The 14,909-nt window shown below is 48.2% G+C and overlaps 1 protein-coding gene across 1 annotated transcript in view; it reads left to right on the top strand.

Annotated features, from left to right (window-relative positions):
- Nucleotides 1-14,909, top strand: part of NCAPG2 (non-SMC condensin II complex subunit G2) — a 1,155,695-nt gene that overhangs the window by 993,602 nt on the left and 147,184 nt on the right. The window contains exon 25 of the mRNA XM_069647980.1: nucleotides 9,169-9,272. Within this exon, the coding sequence (XP_069504081.1) occupies nucleotides 9,169-9,272 (104 nt within the window). The remainder of the gene's footprint in view (nucleotides 1-9,168; nucleotides 9,273-14,909) is intronic.

Raw genomic sequence — 14,909 nt, 5'->3', positions numbered from 1 at the left:
GCGCCTGCAAGGGAAAAACAGAAGACAAGGTTAGACATCGAAAAAACAGTCAGTTTAAGGTTGCGCTTCGCCTTACTTTGCGGTTTTCCTTAAACAATCACTTACCTGCTGTCGAACATTGCGGTAGCATCCATCTTCATCCGGCCGTGTCTCGCGTCTCAAAGCTGCATTGAGGCCGCATATCCACCTAAGGGAAGAAAACAGAAGAGAGACATTATTGCGGGCATAAATAGGAGCAATATATAAAGACATTAAACAGAGCTCAAGAAAGATTTACCAATCAGAAGGAGCATAGTCGCAGCTGGACTGGACTAATCCTTATCAGGGATCAGTGAAGGAACTAGATCCCATTTGCGCGCCCCTGCCAGAAGTAGCAGGACGGAGAGCTTATCTTCCATAATTCACAGGTGAGCTTTATAGGCCGGCGTATGCTCACAGAAACCGTACTTTGGGTTGAAGGGTTCGAGAGGTACAACAATCACAGATTGGCATACTCACACACTCTTATCTCCACGCAGGAGCAGTATCACCACATACCACCACTCACAGCTTTTCTACTGAGGAAGAGGCCTGAAGGGGGTGATTCAAGTTCAGGGAGGGATGCAACCGTCCCCCAACGCCTCCGCAGAGACCAGGTGAGCGTAACAGGTGGCAACAGTAAAAATAGACCCAACTGATCACCGTTCAAGGGTGTTTATTAAACCGTATAGGTGAGCCGGAAAAACACCTAATCTAAACCTATACCTAAGATGGGAGCAAGCTACAACCATCAAATAAAAAAGGGTCTATACTGAAAGAAAACAATTGCCAAACTGTACAACTAAATACAAGAAAAAGGTGTGGGATAAAGAAAGAGAGAAAGAATGAGAATGTGCTAGCCGGGGGTGGGGGGGTCTCCCTTTCCCATGTTTTCAGCACGGGACAAGGTGGGACTCCAGAGCACAGCACACACTTGAGCTTTCCCAGCACGAGACTACAGTTCCGTTCTTAGGTAACAGGATCTTCTGTGGTTAAGTCTCTTTTCTACAAAGTCTCTTGCCTCCGAGGACCTCATGTGTTAAAAATAACAGTTCCTTTCCGTATGCACGTTGGGTGATGACTTTTCACCCCTGGAACTCCCTCTTCTGGGCTCAGATTCACAAAAAGTTTCTAGCAATATCAGGGCCTTCGGTGGTTAAGTTTCTTGCTTGAACCTGATAGGTTCAAAATATTAAACAGTTCCTTTCTGATTGCACTTGGGGATGATGGTTCTTGACCAGTAGGTCCCCCGCATCCGGCTCAGACCCCTCTCGAATATCAACCTCCCTCCGTCGCGTTCACTATGGCCTGCATTCAAAAATGTTATCTTTTTACATTCACATGTTGGTGGGCGATGGCTTGTCACCCTTGGATCCCCTCTTCCGGGCTCAGACCCTTCTCGAATGTTTGCCTCCCTCTGTCGGGTTCACAACAGCTTTATGTATGTTGGGTGATGGCTTTTCACCCCTGAATCCGCCTCTTCCGGGCTTAGACCCTTCTTGGATATTTGCCTCCCTCTGTCGGGTTCACTACGGCTTTTCCCAAATCAATTTCACCTATGACATTCACAAATCTTAATGTCTTTTAAACATTTTACCGTGGACATCCCTCTGTCGGGTTCACTCTTTGTCAACACAATGTTCCTTGAGGCATCAGGCTTCGCCCCTTTTTATCAGCATCCCTCGGTCGGGTTCACTTTTGCCATTCATAGAGTTCTTTCTCATCATGCAGGATTCCTCTTCCTCAGCTTTCCAATGGTTTGTCGGTCAAAGGCTTTCGACTGTACAGAGGATTTTGCTAGACCCCTGTATGACCACTTTGACCTTTTCCTAGAACTTCTCCTAGGGCCTTCTCGTATTGGTAGTTTCAACCATAGGGGAATCAACCAGAGTCTATGGTTTGTACACCCATGTGGTGTCGGACCCCTTGTTACGCTCACCTGGTTCCCACAGAGGCGTCGATCTGAACTGGACAGCTGCGGTCTCCACCAATGTGACGCGTAGGGCCGAGATGACGGACTGGACTGGCCCACCTAGCTTTGTTTTCTTGGCCCGTAGGAATATTCTTCTGCAAACGTAGAAAGGGAATTAACCATCCGTGGAGTTGATTGTAAATTTCCCCCACCCCCTGCTGTTCTCCCCACAGATCACCTTTGATGTCCCCTCTTATAGTCTCACCTGATGGTTTGAAAAGATGAGCTCTCCATCCTGCATTGAGCGCAGGGGCGCGTTGATAACCAGTTGCTCCACTGGCTCGAAGGAATTGGTGAGTTCCAGAACAATATTGACTCCGAAAAATATGTAATTCGTAAGAGTTCACATGTCTGACTTTCACTCTTGTCCAATTCCTTGCAGTTTGCAGCTTGACCCCAGAGAAGAGTTCCTCGTGGTAGCTGACGAAGTTCGGGTAAGGATTTGGCTTATCATTCACAGTTCAATAAAATAAGGCCAGAATGTAAGCTGCTTGTTCCCTTATTCAGGTGTGGCGAGAAAATATGAAGTTCGGGGAATTATGCCTCCGGCGGTAAAATTAGGTAAGTCTATTGCGGTGAGAAGAGTTCCCCTTATTTGTCCCGTTGTCTCACCTTGTCATCCTTTTGTTCCCCCTAGGGGCCGGGGTGCGGCGAGGATGCACTGGAGGCTGTGCCGACCCGTGAAGAGGAATAGTACCCCCGGCGGTAATCAGGTAAGTCTATGGGGGTAGTTACTATTGCCTCTGTTTATTTCCTTGGCTCACCTTTGCTGTTCTTGTGTTCCCCTTAGGTGCCAGAATGCGGCGGGAACGTGCAGAAGGATGCGGTGGATCGTGAGGATGCTGCGAAGGCCGGTGAGTTCAGCGCGGCGCTGGAGCAGGCGAGGCAGCGCGCGTAAATGCTTCTTTCTTCCAGCTCGAAAGGTGCGGTGGATCCGGAATTCAGGTAAGGATCGAAGGTTTGCTCTTCTAACCTTTTCTCCTTCTGTTCCTCCCCTTTTCTAGGAGCTGCAGACTCAAGGCGGGCGTGGCAGAAGACTGGATGCAGGCTTGCAGACACGGTGAGCGTTACGCTGCTGGATGCAGAATAACGCGAAGCGTGTGCTGCTCTTCGGGCGTGGTTTAAATAGCCTCCAAAGTAGTCCCAGGTAAGTATTCTTCCCCAGCCCCACCCGAGTAAAAAATAGTCCCTAGGTAAAATAGTCCCTTCCAAGCCTCATTTGGCTTGGAGCTCTGCAGCATGGTCTGCACCAGGTAAGCTTGCAGCATGGTCTGCATCAGGTAAGTACTACTCTATGAGCCTCGCGCCTATGGCGCCAGGACTGACTCTCCATATGAGCCTGGGGCCAAAGGCCAAAGGCGCCAGGACCGCACCCAAACAGCCCCTAGCAGGGGCTTTTGGGCTTGCTTATAACAACTTGATGCCTGCTTCCGGGGTTGCTGGACCTGGTCTGGTTCCCCGGGGGTAGGCATCATGACACCCATCTGCAGCTGGTTTTCCCCTTAATTTAAGTTCTTTGAACTTTCCTTCATTTGCCATTTGCAACTTTTGTTCGACACAGTTCGGTTTCTTATAAATTCTCCCCTCGACTCACTGGCTGTGATGAACTGCTTGGCTTTTCTTGTTTCCGTAGTCGAGGACGGTACCACGGTATCCAGGGTCTCCATGTCTTGCTTATCGGTGTAGGAAGGCTTTGTGTACCGTTGACATCTGCTGCAAAACACGCTGGATATTGTTTGCAGTCTTATGATTTATTTTGGTGTAAAAGAGATATAATTATTTATTTAAAACCACATCTAGTAAAACACACAGGCACTAATATTAACCAGTTCAAAAACACGGTCACTAAAAGATATACACTCCCTTAAAAGAATATTAGACAAGTCTTAAGTAAAGCCCCACTTATTTTCAGACAGCGGTGAGCGCTTAACGCAGATGGCACTCCAATAATTCGTTTTAAAAGGGAGAGAAAAGCAGAGTATAAATTGAAACAGATCCCAACACTTTCACAAGAACACAGCAAGAGAGGAAGGCAGAGTCAAACCGTGAAGTTAGAGTTCAGAAGGCCGGATCCACTTTAAGAGGATCAGAACGAAATGTGTCCAAGGTCACACGGTTGAAAAGTGCACAAAAGTCTCAAAGGTTCAGAAAGAGTTGGACCAACAGAAAGGGACCAGTTAGATGGTCAAGGCGGCCAGCCCAGTCCAGAAGGTTAAGGGATTATTATTGCCTTGTAGCAATCTTTAGAAAGGGAGGCCTGGCGGACACCTTAAAGTGGTGAGAATACTCCAGCGGGGGCAGTTGTTCCTGACAGCGGATGCAAGTCGGTGCTTCGTCCGGGGGAAAAGAGGATCTCGTTAGGGAGGAAGACAGGAGTCCGTTGCACTGCCAGGGAAGAAACCAGCCGCAGAATTCTCAGTTAAAAGGAGGGGTCCTTTAGTTTGCGGTCCAGTGGTAAGTGGCTATCCGGTTGCCGGGGTGCTTGGCACGGGCAATTCGACCACAAGACGTCCTGGGATGCGAGGAAAAGAAGGTAAACTGGTTGTGCCCACCAGTCAGGGGAAGAAGACTCTTCAGCAGGGAGATCTTCTCTGTCGTCGGGAAGTAGTGAGACGGTTTCGCAGGGCTCCACCGGTGGTGTCGCCGTAGCAGGTCGGCTCATCTTCTCCCTCGTCGGATTCTTGGGTCCTGTGGCGACTTCTGAAGTTCCAGTCCCCAAAGCCCTGCTTTTATGCAGCAAACCCCCATTCATTCAGCCTAGCTGTCAATCAAACATGCCAATCACACAAGAGTGCGACTTGAGTTACCAAGGTAACTCAGTCCAGGGTGCCTAAACCCCCTCCCCACACCCCCTGTGGTAGCCAGACAGAGTGGCACCACTTTTGGAGGCTTCTGTGGAGAAGCCCGCCAAAAGTGGAACAAAGGGCTCGACTTGGGGTGGAGTCACAGAAGAGAACACAAACGCCATTTTAGAATCGAGTCCTGGCAAAAAATACCAACCGGCGAATTAATATTAAATAAATAAACCAGCGGTATGTTCGAGGCTATGAGAATTAAATAATTAAAATTGGTAGCCTCGAACAATGGGAAAATCCCATAGGGATATATTCGCGGTCGAATATAAAAAGTAGTATCCACTGCCACCAGCCAAAATTCGATCAGGGGGGACGGAGACGTGCCCCCTCGACTAACAGACCCCGGGGCAATCGAATTGCCCCGACCAGTACGTCCACAATATGATGGTTTGTACTGGTTTCTGTTAATAATTTGGGACTAGTAAAGCCAATGGTGATTTTACATGCCCTGGGAGACAGTAGTCAGTCCCAGGGTATGAGTCTATGGTGGGGTGTCACTATGACACCCCTGTGTCACTGCACGGAGGGTGCTGTGTAACACACAAAGTAAAAACACATGAGACCCTATGGAGTAAAGGACCCCATAGCCCATAAAACACATTAACAGTCAAAGGAACACCATAAATCATGTCCAAGAGTGGGAGAAAAAGAGTCTCACTCTTAGCAGGAGAAAAAAACAAACTCCAGAAATCCAGCAAAGCTGCATGGGGACTCACTAGGTTAGGAAATTCAGCCTAAACAGAGAATTCTCCCTAACAATGAGGACTTTGACAAGCGGTGAAAAAACATATTTGGGCAGGCCATAGAGTTGACTGGCTCAGTAGACTGATCGAGCAAGTACTAAAGAGGAGATCAGGTGTTTGGCAGTGTTGAAGGGGCGAAGTGCCTTATTTTTCTGATGTTGAGGAGATTAAGTCTGGCAGTAGTGGCAGATTTGAAGATGAAGAGCGAGATGTTGTGAGCTTGGTTCAAGACACCATGGTTGCGAGCAGAAGCAGTGTAGGGAAGGTAGTCATGAGAGAACAATAGAACAGGGTGAGCGGAAGAGAAGGCCTGATTGGATGGAAAGTAGAGAACTTCAGTCTTAGTGGAGTTGAGTACGAGCAAGTGAGATGCCATTGAGTATTTGATGCCGAGAGACAGTTGGACTTTTTTGACCATGGCTCGTCTGATAAGGAGGGAAAGAAGAAGACTATCTGAGTGTCATCAGTAAAGAGGTGATGGGAGAAGCTATTCGAGGAGATCAAGGCGCTAAGAGTAGCGGTACAGAGTGAAGAGAAGTGGACTCAGGATTGACCCTTTGCAAACGCCATCAGTAAGCGGGGTGGTTAGGGAGGCAAGGTTGTTCCAGGACACCTGGAAGTGTCTGGGGCGATTGTCCCTGATGCCTATTGGAGAGTTTTGAGAGAAGGTCAGAATGGTTGATGGTATCGAAAGCAGCAGAGAGGTTGAGAAGAATAAGAAAAGATTAAAGGTTAGCATGACCAGCAGAAAATATGCAGTAGCTGACATTGAGGAGAGCTGAAAACTACGCGCTCTAGGGTTTTGGAATAGTATCTTAGAAGAGAGACAGATCTCAAACACCGGACAATGCAAGTTTCTGTTGAACTGAGGAATGGTTTCAGAAAAGTCATTGTGTAGTGGCTGCTGTCAACATGCACAACAGTTGCCGTTTGTGGGAGTCAGAGCGCGACTGAGAAACCTTTATTTTACCCACTGCGTTCGTGCATGTCTCTGCACATGCAGACACATGCTCCCAGAGTCTGCGCGTGACCAGGACTGCTACTTCTATGAAAATGAATACAAGATGGCGGACTGTATGAACCTGCTTGAGGCGCTGGGCAGTTTATAGTTCCTTGGAAAGTGTCAACCAGAACACTTGCAGCAGTGACGCAGGTAAAATCAAACCATTCAAACACCTGTGAGTCAGCCTACCAGACTATATAGAGGAAAGACTGACCTAGGTGTATGGCGTTGGGAGTGGCAGGCAAGAGGTGAAGGATCGTGCCTGACAGAATGGCAAGGAGGGAAGATTTAGGGAGGAATTAGAGGTGACAAGAGTGGCAGTGAAGGAGGTAAAGAGGAGTAGAAAGGGGGAGGGTAAATCCCACCTCCGAAAGATGAGGAGCAGGAGTAAAGTTAAGAGAACCTGCAAAATGGTATAGGATAAGTGGAGGGAGGTGTCAGAGAGCAAGGTGAATGAGGTGAGAGGAGGAGGGAAATGGACTGGGATTAAAGCTGGTAAGAGTGACAATGCTGCAGGAGGGGAGGAAGAAGAGAAGACAAGAGCAAGTAAGGCAGGGGTGGAGTAGAACCTGATTAGAGTGGTGTGGACCATTGAGGGGGAAAAGGAGCTGAAGACTAGTGAGGGAAAAGGGGGAGAGGTAAGGAGGAGGAAATGGGCAATGAGCAAGGCCACAAGAAGCAGATGGCAGATAATCTAGGTCCAGGAGTGACTCCTATTTTGCTGAAGGCTGAGTACCCAAAGAAGTCTACAGCCTTCCAAATGGTTAAGCCTGACAACCTCAGGGATCACACCGCTTCTGCAAAGTATCTTGATGTCTGACACCTGGCCCTTCTTGACAGAAGTGGACTCTTTGTTTAGGAAAGTGGGCGGACAGGAAGAAGAGCTATATGCAGTGAGTTTTCCTCCATTGTACAGTACCCCATCTACTCTAGTCCCACCGCTTCCCTTCTTACTAGGATCAGAAGGCCTTTAGAAATGCAGCACCCTGGTGTGAGGCTACTCACTTTAAATGGGTGTTCTCCTTTGATGCCTGGGCCAAGGACAGCTGCCTGTGGTGCGGATGTCCATGGAGGAGGGCATTACCTACCCTCACAAAGAGAGGCATGTCCATTCAGGTTCCTGTACTGTCAGTTGTCAGGCTGAGCCTGTCTGGCCAGCATACACATCACCTTCCACAGCTGAGCTGACTCAAAGGCACTGGCACGTTTTATATAAAATTGAATGTGGCTGCAATGATCATGAGTAGTACCGTGCCTTATCCTAGGCATAGCTTGTCTTTAGAGTTGACCCAGCCCCCAGCTGCCTGGGCTACTTATGATCATCCTAGTTTTAATACAGTGGTACATATCTTACCACTTGCGCTGCAGACATATAGTGGTCACTGCAGTTGTCAAATGGACACCTGAGACCTCTGAACTTGCTCTGTGCCAATGGTAGAGCAGGCGCTACAGATGAGGATATTGATGCAGCAAGGCACAGATAAAGTTCCTAGTCATAAACCGTTGAATGCGATACCATAGAAAAAAAGCATCGGATCCATTGAAAAAATAAGATTTTTTGGGGGGGGGGGTTATCCCAATCCCCCTTTTTTAACCTTTAAAACCCCATTAAAATTAAACTAAACTAAACCCTCTACCATTTAAAAAAATGCATTCAATGCTTTTTTTGATGCATTTTGTTCTATGGTATGGCATTGGACGGTTTGGAATTCGATGCTATGACCAGATACCCACTGATACACACTATGCTTTTTTCGTGTTGAGCTTATGAAAGGGGAATCTGATCAGCAGATTATCCTTTCAGAGATGGAATTACCCACACCATTTCATTAATCAAAAAGAAAATTCAGGGCTTCTTCACCCTTGCCAATTGGCAATCCCTCATAAAATGACTAAACAAAAGGAATCCGCTTGGAGCCAAAAAACATATGCTCTAACAATGTAATTTAAAACGAGAAGAAATCGGGGATTTTTCAGGATATCTTGAGTAAGATGTACTTCATTTTTTTTCAACCAGTTTAATACAACCTTCTCATTTTCAAAAGTAAAACACCATTTATGAAAGAGAGGAGGTATTTAAGCCATTATGATCTTTAGAACAACAAGCAGCGATCCATAAGATTCAGAAATGGGGTTAGAGGGAAGAGCAGGAAAGGAAGCAAGCACACCAAAAAATCTGGTAGAACAAAAAGTCAATTATAGTCGACAAGAGAACAGGAGTTATTATGATGATGAAGTTCGACAACACAAATACAGAATTATCCAATTCTAGGAATGTCCCATCTAAAGTAGGGCATTTGGGTGTTTGCAATCCCTTTTTTTCTTTCAGAAACCGTATGTTGCCTTAACTTATTCATAATGATTATTTTTTGTAGCTGTTCAGATTTTGTTTTTAAATGGGAGTGTTATGATATGGCATGTGAAGATGTGAGTAGTCATTCCAACTGTAAAGTCCACTGTTAGTTGAGCCTGTAGCTAGTTTGACTTTACTTATTGCCTTTGTAATGGAATCCCTGTCCCTATCTTTCAAATAATATTTGTACCAATAATTGCTGATTTGCATTAATTTTTCCCCAGGTTTCAGACATTGAGGAGATCAGCCCACCAACAAGTTGTTCAAGTCTGCCACCCCTTTCAAGTTGTTTAGTGACAATAATTGCTAAATCATCAAATGTCATGAGGTAAGCATTTGGATTCTGTTTAGATATTCTCGGAGTCTATGGCAGAGAATGTTGGTGTATACAGTTCGTGAGCATACCGCTGCAGTGGCTGCCATGGTCCTGTGTGTAAAGGTCAGGTAGGGCATGAATCCTTGGCAAGTACAGAGCTGGAAGAAGTGGCTCTTTGTGTCTTTGATCTGTGGCTTGAGTGTCAGGTTGCCGTCCATCATGATTCTGCAGTTTCTGAATGTGTCTTTGGCAGGTGGCAGGTAACCATTTCCTCCAGCCATCAGGTGAGTGGGGGTTTGTGGTGCTGTGTTACAGATCATTTACTTGGTCTTGGTTGCATTGAGTTAAGACTGTGTGGTCATTGGAGTTGATGAATCGATTTGATATAATCGTAGGCTGGGGCTAACCAGTGCCACCAAAATAGATGCGTGAAGCAAGAAAATCCAAGCAAAAAGTCTTTACTTGCCTCCAAAACTGAGGACAGGGTTCAAGCAATAGCAACATGTTGCTGAGTTCCATTGATTTCAATGGAGTCAACACTGCAGAAATTAAATCTTTTCTAGCACCCATTATAATTCAAGTTGTAAGTATTACAGGGTAACTTTCTACTGTCTTGCTCATGATCACCTTCGGGATCACATACCAATTCAGTCTTTCACAATGTAGTTTGTGAATGGTGGTTGTGTCCGTTTTATATGTAGGGCACACCCGACTGTCTCCTGGTAGCCTACCTTTTCCAGTCCTTAGGCTGAGCTGTTTGAGTACCTTGCAAGAATAAAGCATTGAGATACTGTTGTTTTGATGGTCCACAGTGTAGTTCAGACCCACCCCAAGCATTCAGAAGCTGCCAATGCCATTTTCTTTGGGGATTTTATTTCTGCTTTCTGCGGCTAATCGAGTACAGTGTTTTAAAACCGTCATTACTCAACATTTTTTGATGTCACCTCTGAAATCTGGATTTAATTACTTTTATTCAATGCAGCCTTACTGCCTGTTTCCGACCCCTGCCTTTCTTGTGTGGTGTCTGGCTGAAGACTACGACACCCAGGAGTCTGGGTCAAGTCGAACATTGCAAATGTAGGTGTTGCGGCAGAGTGTGCCAAGCAGTTTTTAACTTTGAGTACAAAAAACACCCAGGGAAATGTGCTGCTTAGGGATCCTAGACCTCAATATCTGCCCCTGGGATTCTGATTCTGAATTGCTCCTCTTGCACTGAAGAAAGGGAGGAAATAATTGACCAGTCCACTAGTGAGTCATCTTAGAGGACCCTTCCCTCATCCTTGAGGAAGAGGCAATGGAGATGTTAGCACCAATTCGAGTGGATGGATCGCAGCTATGCTCATGCAGGCAAGTAAACTCGGACCTTTCAAACGTCTGTCTCTAGCCCAGAAGATTTGGCGACCTTTTGCTCTGTGTTGGGTAGATTTTTGACAACTATAATATACACTTAAGTAATAATCCTGATCAGAACCCCCTTGTGCTAATTGTAATCACAGTAATCCTTGATCTATAGGACAAAGTACTAAAAACTATACAAATTCACACCTATTGATAAAGGTCGGACCTAGAGGTGAAGAAAAGGGTAATACTTCAGAACACAAAACCACAGGACACCAAAGTCAGAATACATTTAAACGACAGCACCAACTTATTTCTCACCTAGATTAAGTAGAACCAGTAAAAGAAACCATAATACTTTGTAACAAGGCATTTCTCATGGGCAGGAGTGTAATAAGACTTTAAAAGCAGGAGTGTGTAGTAAGACTTTAAAAGCACTTACTGAAATTCTAGTTTTTGGTCTAACACACTATGTACGGAAGAGGGGCCCAGGAAAAATGCCCAGCGTTAGGTAAATACCTCCCAAGTCCCTTTAGTAGAGTTCCAGGAAAGTTCCCCAAAGGAATAAAGGACAAGGCAGTATGTAGGCACAGCCACGGTTAGGAGAAAAAGGAAGCAATGTTCTAGTTTATCCCCACAGGTGCACAAGAGACGGCAACGGGTCCATGGAGGTGCCAGAGGCATACCCTCTTGGGGAGCCCCAGAAAGAGATGGAGACAAGCTATGTCCAGGCTTTCAATGGATTGCTTTTCTCCCGCAGTTTCCTCATCTGATAGATATTCTGTCCATCTCTGCTGCTTCGGAACATTTTCGACAGGGGGCGTAGTGGACCTCGACCCGACCGTCTCCGTCAGGTGTCTTATAAATACCCAGTCACTAAGACCCACTCCTCATTTCCTTTTTTCCATGCGCTAACACGCTGCTTGGGAACACAGACGAGTCTTCGACTCACTTGACGTTTTTTCGTCAGAAATTTGTTTTGCTTTTACATTCCTCGACGCAAGATGTTGGTTACTTCGGTATCTGGTTTCAAGCAGTGTACCGATTGTGGCACCGAGATGTCCATCACTGACCCACACGAGTTGTCTCTGGTGCCTCATCATGGGACTGACTTGGGTGTCCATCGTGCTCCAAATGCAGCTCAAATCCCTGTGCGATCGAGTAGCTAAACTCGCTCTTGTTCGACCGCTCTCTAAATCACTGGTGCGTTTGACGGGTTCGTTCGTCGGAGGCCGAAACTGAGGGGCACACCCCCGAAAAAGAACTATGGTGGAAGAAGAAATGGTCCCACTCGAGTAGCCATTCTTCCTCGTTCCGAAAGAAGAAAACATGTCACTGTCAGAAAGGGGACTCCGATCGGTCGACGGATAAAGGTAAGCCGTCTGCGGGGCCTACCACCTGCCAATGCCATGCTTGACATGTTTAAAAAGCATGCTGCAGTCAGCACGGCTAACCCCCGAACCTCTGCGGGCAGAAGCCTTTGGAGCCAAGAGCAGCGCTCGGCATGCCTCACCCCTCTAGTGCCCTAGTGACAATGTCGGCGCTGATGAATCTTTCGAAACCGAAAGAGGTTGGATCAACCCTGTGCATCCAAGGATACTGACATCCACCATATCGGCACCAAGAGACAAACCCTTGACGGTTGTCGAGAAATCCTTCACACCACAAACCCGGTCTGAATTTGTTGATACCATGGCAGGGATGTTCGGCGGTAATAACGTCTATGATCCAGGGGGATGTCGACCCCATGTACTTGGGTACAGGAGGGGTCTATTATTGCAAAGACCAAAATCGGCTTTTGCAGCTGGCTCAAGGCCTCCATGACGCTAGCGGTCTGGACACTTCTCTATACCTCGAATTCCAGCAGTCCCAGCCCTATGTCCATAATACATCTAATTTCAGGGCTTTAGTAAAAAGGGTTATTGATACCCTAGGATTGCATTCATCAGTGGCGCCCATACAAGGTTATGACCTTATAGATGTCCTAGATGAAGGCCTCACCACAGAGCGCAATATGCCTCTAAACCCTGCAATTGCAGATCCATTAACAGTTACGTGGCAGGAACCTTGTTCTATTCCTCCCATCAGCCCCAGCATTTCCCGGGAAATATAGGCCGGCTAGAGGAGACCCTTCATTCCTCTCCTTTACCCTTCCTCGGAGGGGCTTGTTTATGCAGGCTGCCACTGTCTCATCTAGACCTGCTTCTTCCACTTCCACTCTGCCTCCCGACAGGGAAGCGCAAGAAGTTGATGCCTTAGCTAAAAAAGCCTTAACTTCCGGCAGTATGACCCTTAAGGCTAGAAATGTGGCAGTTTTGCCAAGTACTCCTTTGGTCGATGGACGGCAGCTGAAAATGGTGCGCAGTATGTCCCAAAGGAGAAATGCGTGAGGGCTACCTACAGCTATTGGAGGATGGGAGAGAGGTTCTCCAGCATGGGGTCTGGCATGGATTCACATGCTCATGAATATTCCCCGTCAGGCTGGGAATTCTCGGTAAAGAAAAAATCAGTATCAGTTTCGTTTCTGATCTGTCTTTCGTAGTAGTAACCAATCACTGATCTCTGCGTCATACTGACCACAGCCAATGACTGCCCTCTACCTAAGCCCTGCCTCTGGCAGCCATCTTCAGATTTTTACCGCACGTTCAAGTGTTGGGATCCTCGTGCTATTGCTCTCGAGCGTTAGTGCTTTTTTCACGTTTTTTCTCAGAAAAATTTCTCTTTTCGGTCAAAAGAGCCTCAAGCTCCACCGTTCTTTCATCCGATTAACGGGGACCCGTGTCGGATTTGTCTACGCCCCTCAAGGGTGAAGATTTCGTCGAGCCACGCTTTTGGAGGACTCCAGAAGTTTCTCAGGCCCATCTCGATCATGGCCCAGGAGAAGGGAAGCTCGACGCCCGGAAAGCTGTTCAGGGCCTGCCCTGGATGCCAGCTTCAGAATGTCTTTAAGGAGGACGAACACTCCCTTTGCCTCTACCTCCTGCATGAGGACAAGACGCACGTGGAGAAGGACTGTGCTTTTTGCGGCAATATGTCGGAGCGGACCATGAAGGACCGCCATCTGCGTCTCGCCAACTGGCTGGAAGGGAAGAGCCCTTCAGGCGAGAAGAAGAAGTCCGAGCGGTCTTCTAGGACCTCCGAGGGCGCCCCGGCGACGGGGGTCCAACAGAAGGCCAAGCACTGCGAGTCCGCTGGCACCGGGAGCGCCGAATGGTCGGGCTCTACGGGCGCCAGGCAGGGGGCATCCTCCCCGGCGCCATCAACCACGAGCCAACGCTCTGGCCCGGGTAAGAGGAAGGCCGAGCACCCGGCGAAGCTCCTGGAGAGACCCTGGTCGAGCTCGAAGGCCCCATTGGAGGGGGAGCGAGGCGGTGACCCCCCCCCCCCAAGGAGAAGGCGGTGAGCGCACCTAAGGTAGTGAAAGCCTTAATCCACCCGGCCAAGGCCTCTATCGAGACAGTTGTGGCGGCCCTGGCTCAGCCTCTGGAGGCTACACCAGTGGTGGCGACCCCGGGGCCCAGAGTCTCCCTGCCACCGCGGAGGGAGTCCTCTTTCATGCCCATCGACAGGACCCCTGTGAAACCTCCGACGGAGAAGAAAAAGGGGGGGCAGGAGGTCATCGTGGATTCGGCCTCAACCTCTGAGGAGGAGCTGATCGAAGTCTTAAGCCACGGCGTTGGCGTGGAAGAAGACCAGCCCGTCTGGAGGGACCCCGACGTAGGAGACGAAGAGAACGTCGAGGGTGCCGACGGGGCTCCTGACCGCCCGTCGGACTCCCCTCAACCAGTGCCGCAAGACAACTCGGCAGCCATTTTGTTGACTATACAATCCTTTTGCTCGGAGATAAGGACGAGATTGCCGTTACCACCAACGGAGGAACCTCTCCCGACGGGGGACCCGGAGCCAGGCCCTTCTGGGAGCCCTCCTCCTAAGAGAAGAAGGATTCATCCTCCACCTCCTTTTCAACCATCGCGCCCTGCTCATCCCTCCTCCCCGTCCACGACCCGTGGGGATGATACGGGGCCTGACACGGCCGCGACGGGCACAGACGACGAGGTTTACGACAAGGATCTCCCGTCGTCACCTCCTCCCGGGCTTCCCCGCCCGACGAGATTGGATCGTTTCATGCCATGATCGCCAGGGCATCCGAGTTTTTCCGGAAGAGAAGAAGGAAGGTTTCCTTTATCAACGGCATGAGACCAAGAGGAAGACGGTCCTCGCTGTACCTCTACTGGACGATATCTGGGATGAGGGTCTCTCCTTCCTCAAGAACCCATCCACAACGCGTGCAAGAAGGGATCGGTACGAGAA

This window comes from Ambystoma mexicanum, chromosome 2q (genome assembly GCF_040938575.1).
Source record: "Ambystoma mexicanum isolate Mex_15411 chromosome 2q, UKY_AmexF1_1, whole genome shotgun sequence".
NCBI classification, from domain to species: domain Eukaryota; kingdom Metazoa; phylum Chordata; class Amphibia; order Caudata; family Ambystomatidae; genus Ambystoma; species Ambystoma mexicanum.
Note: the sequence above shows the minus strand (reverse complement) of the source record. Positions and strands in the feature narration are given on the sequence as shown.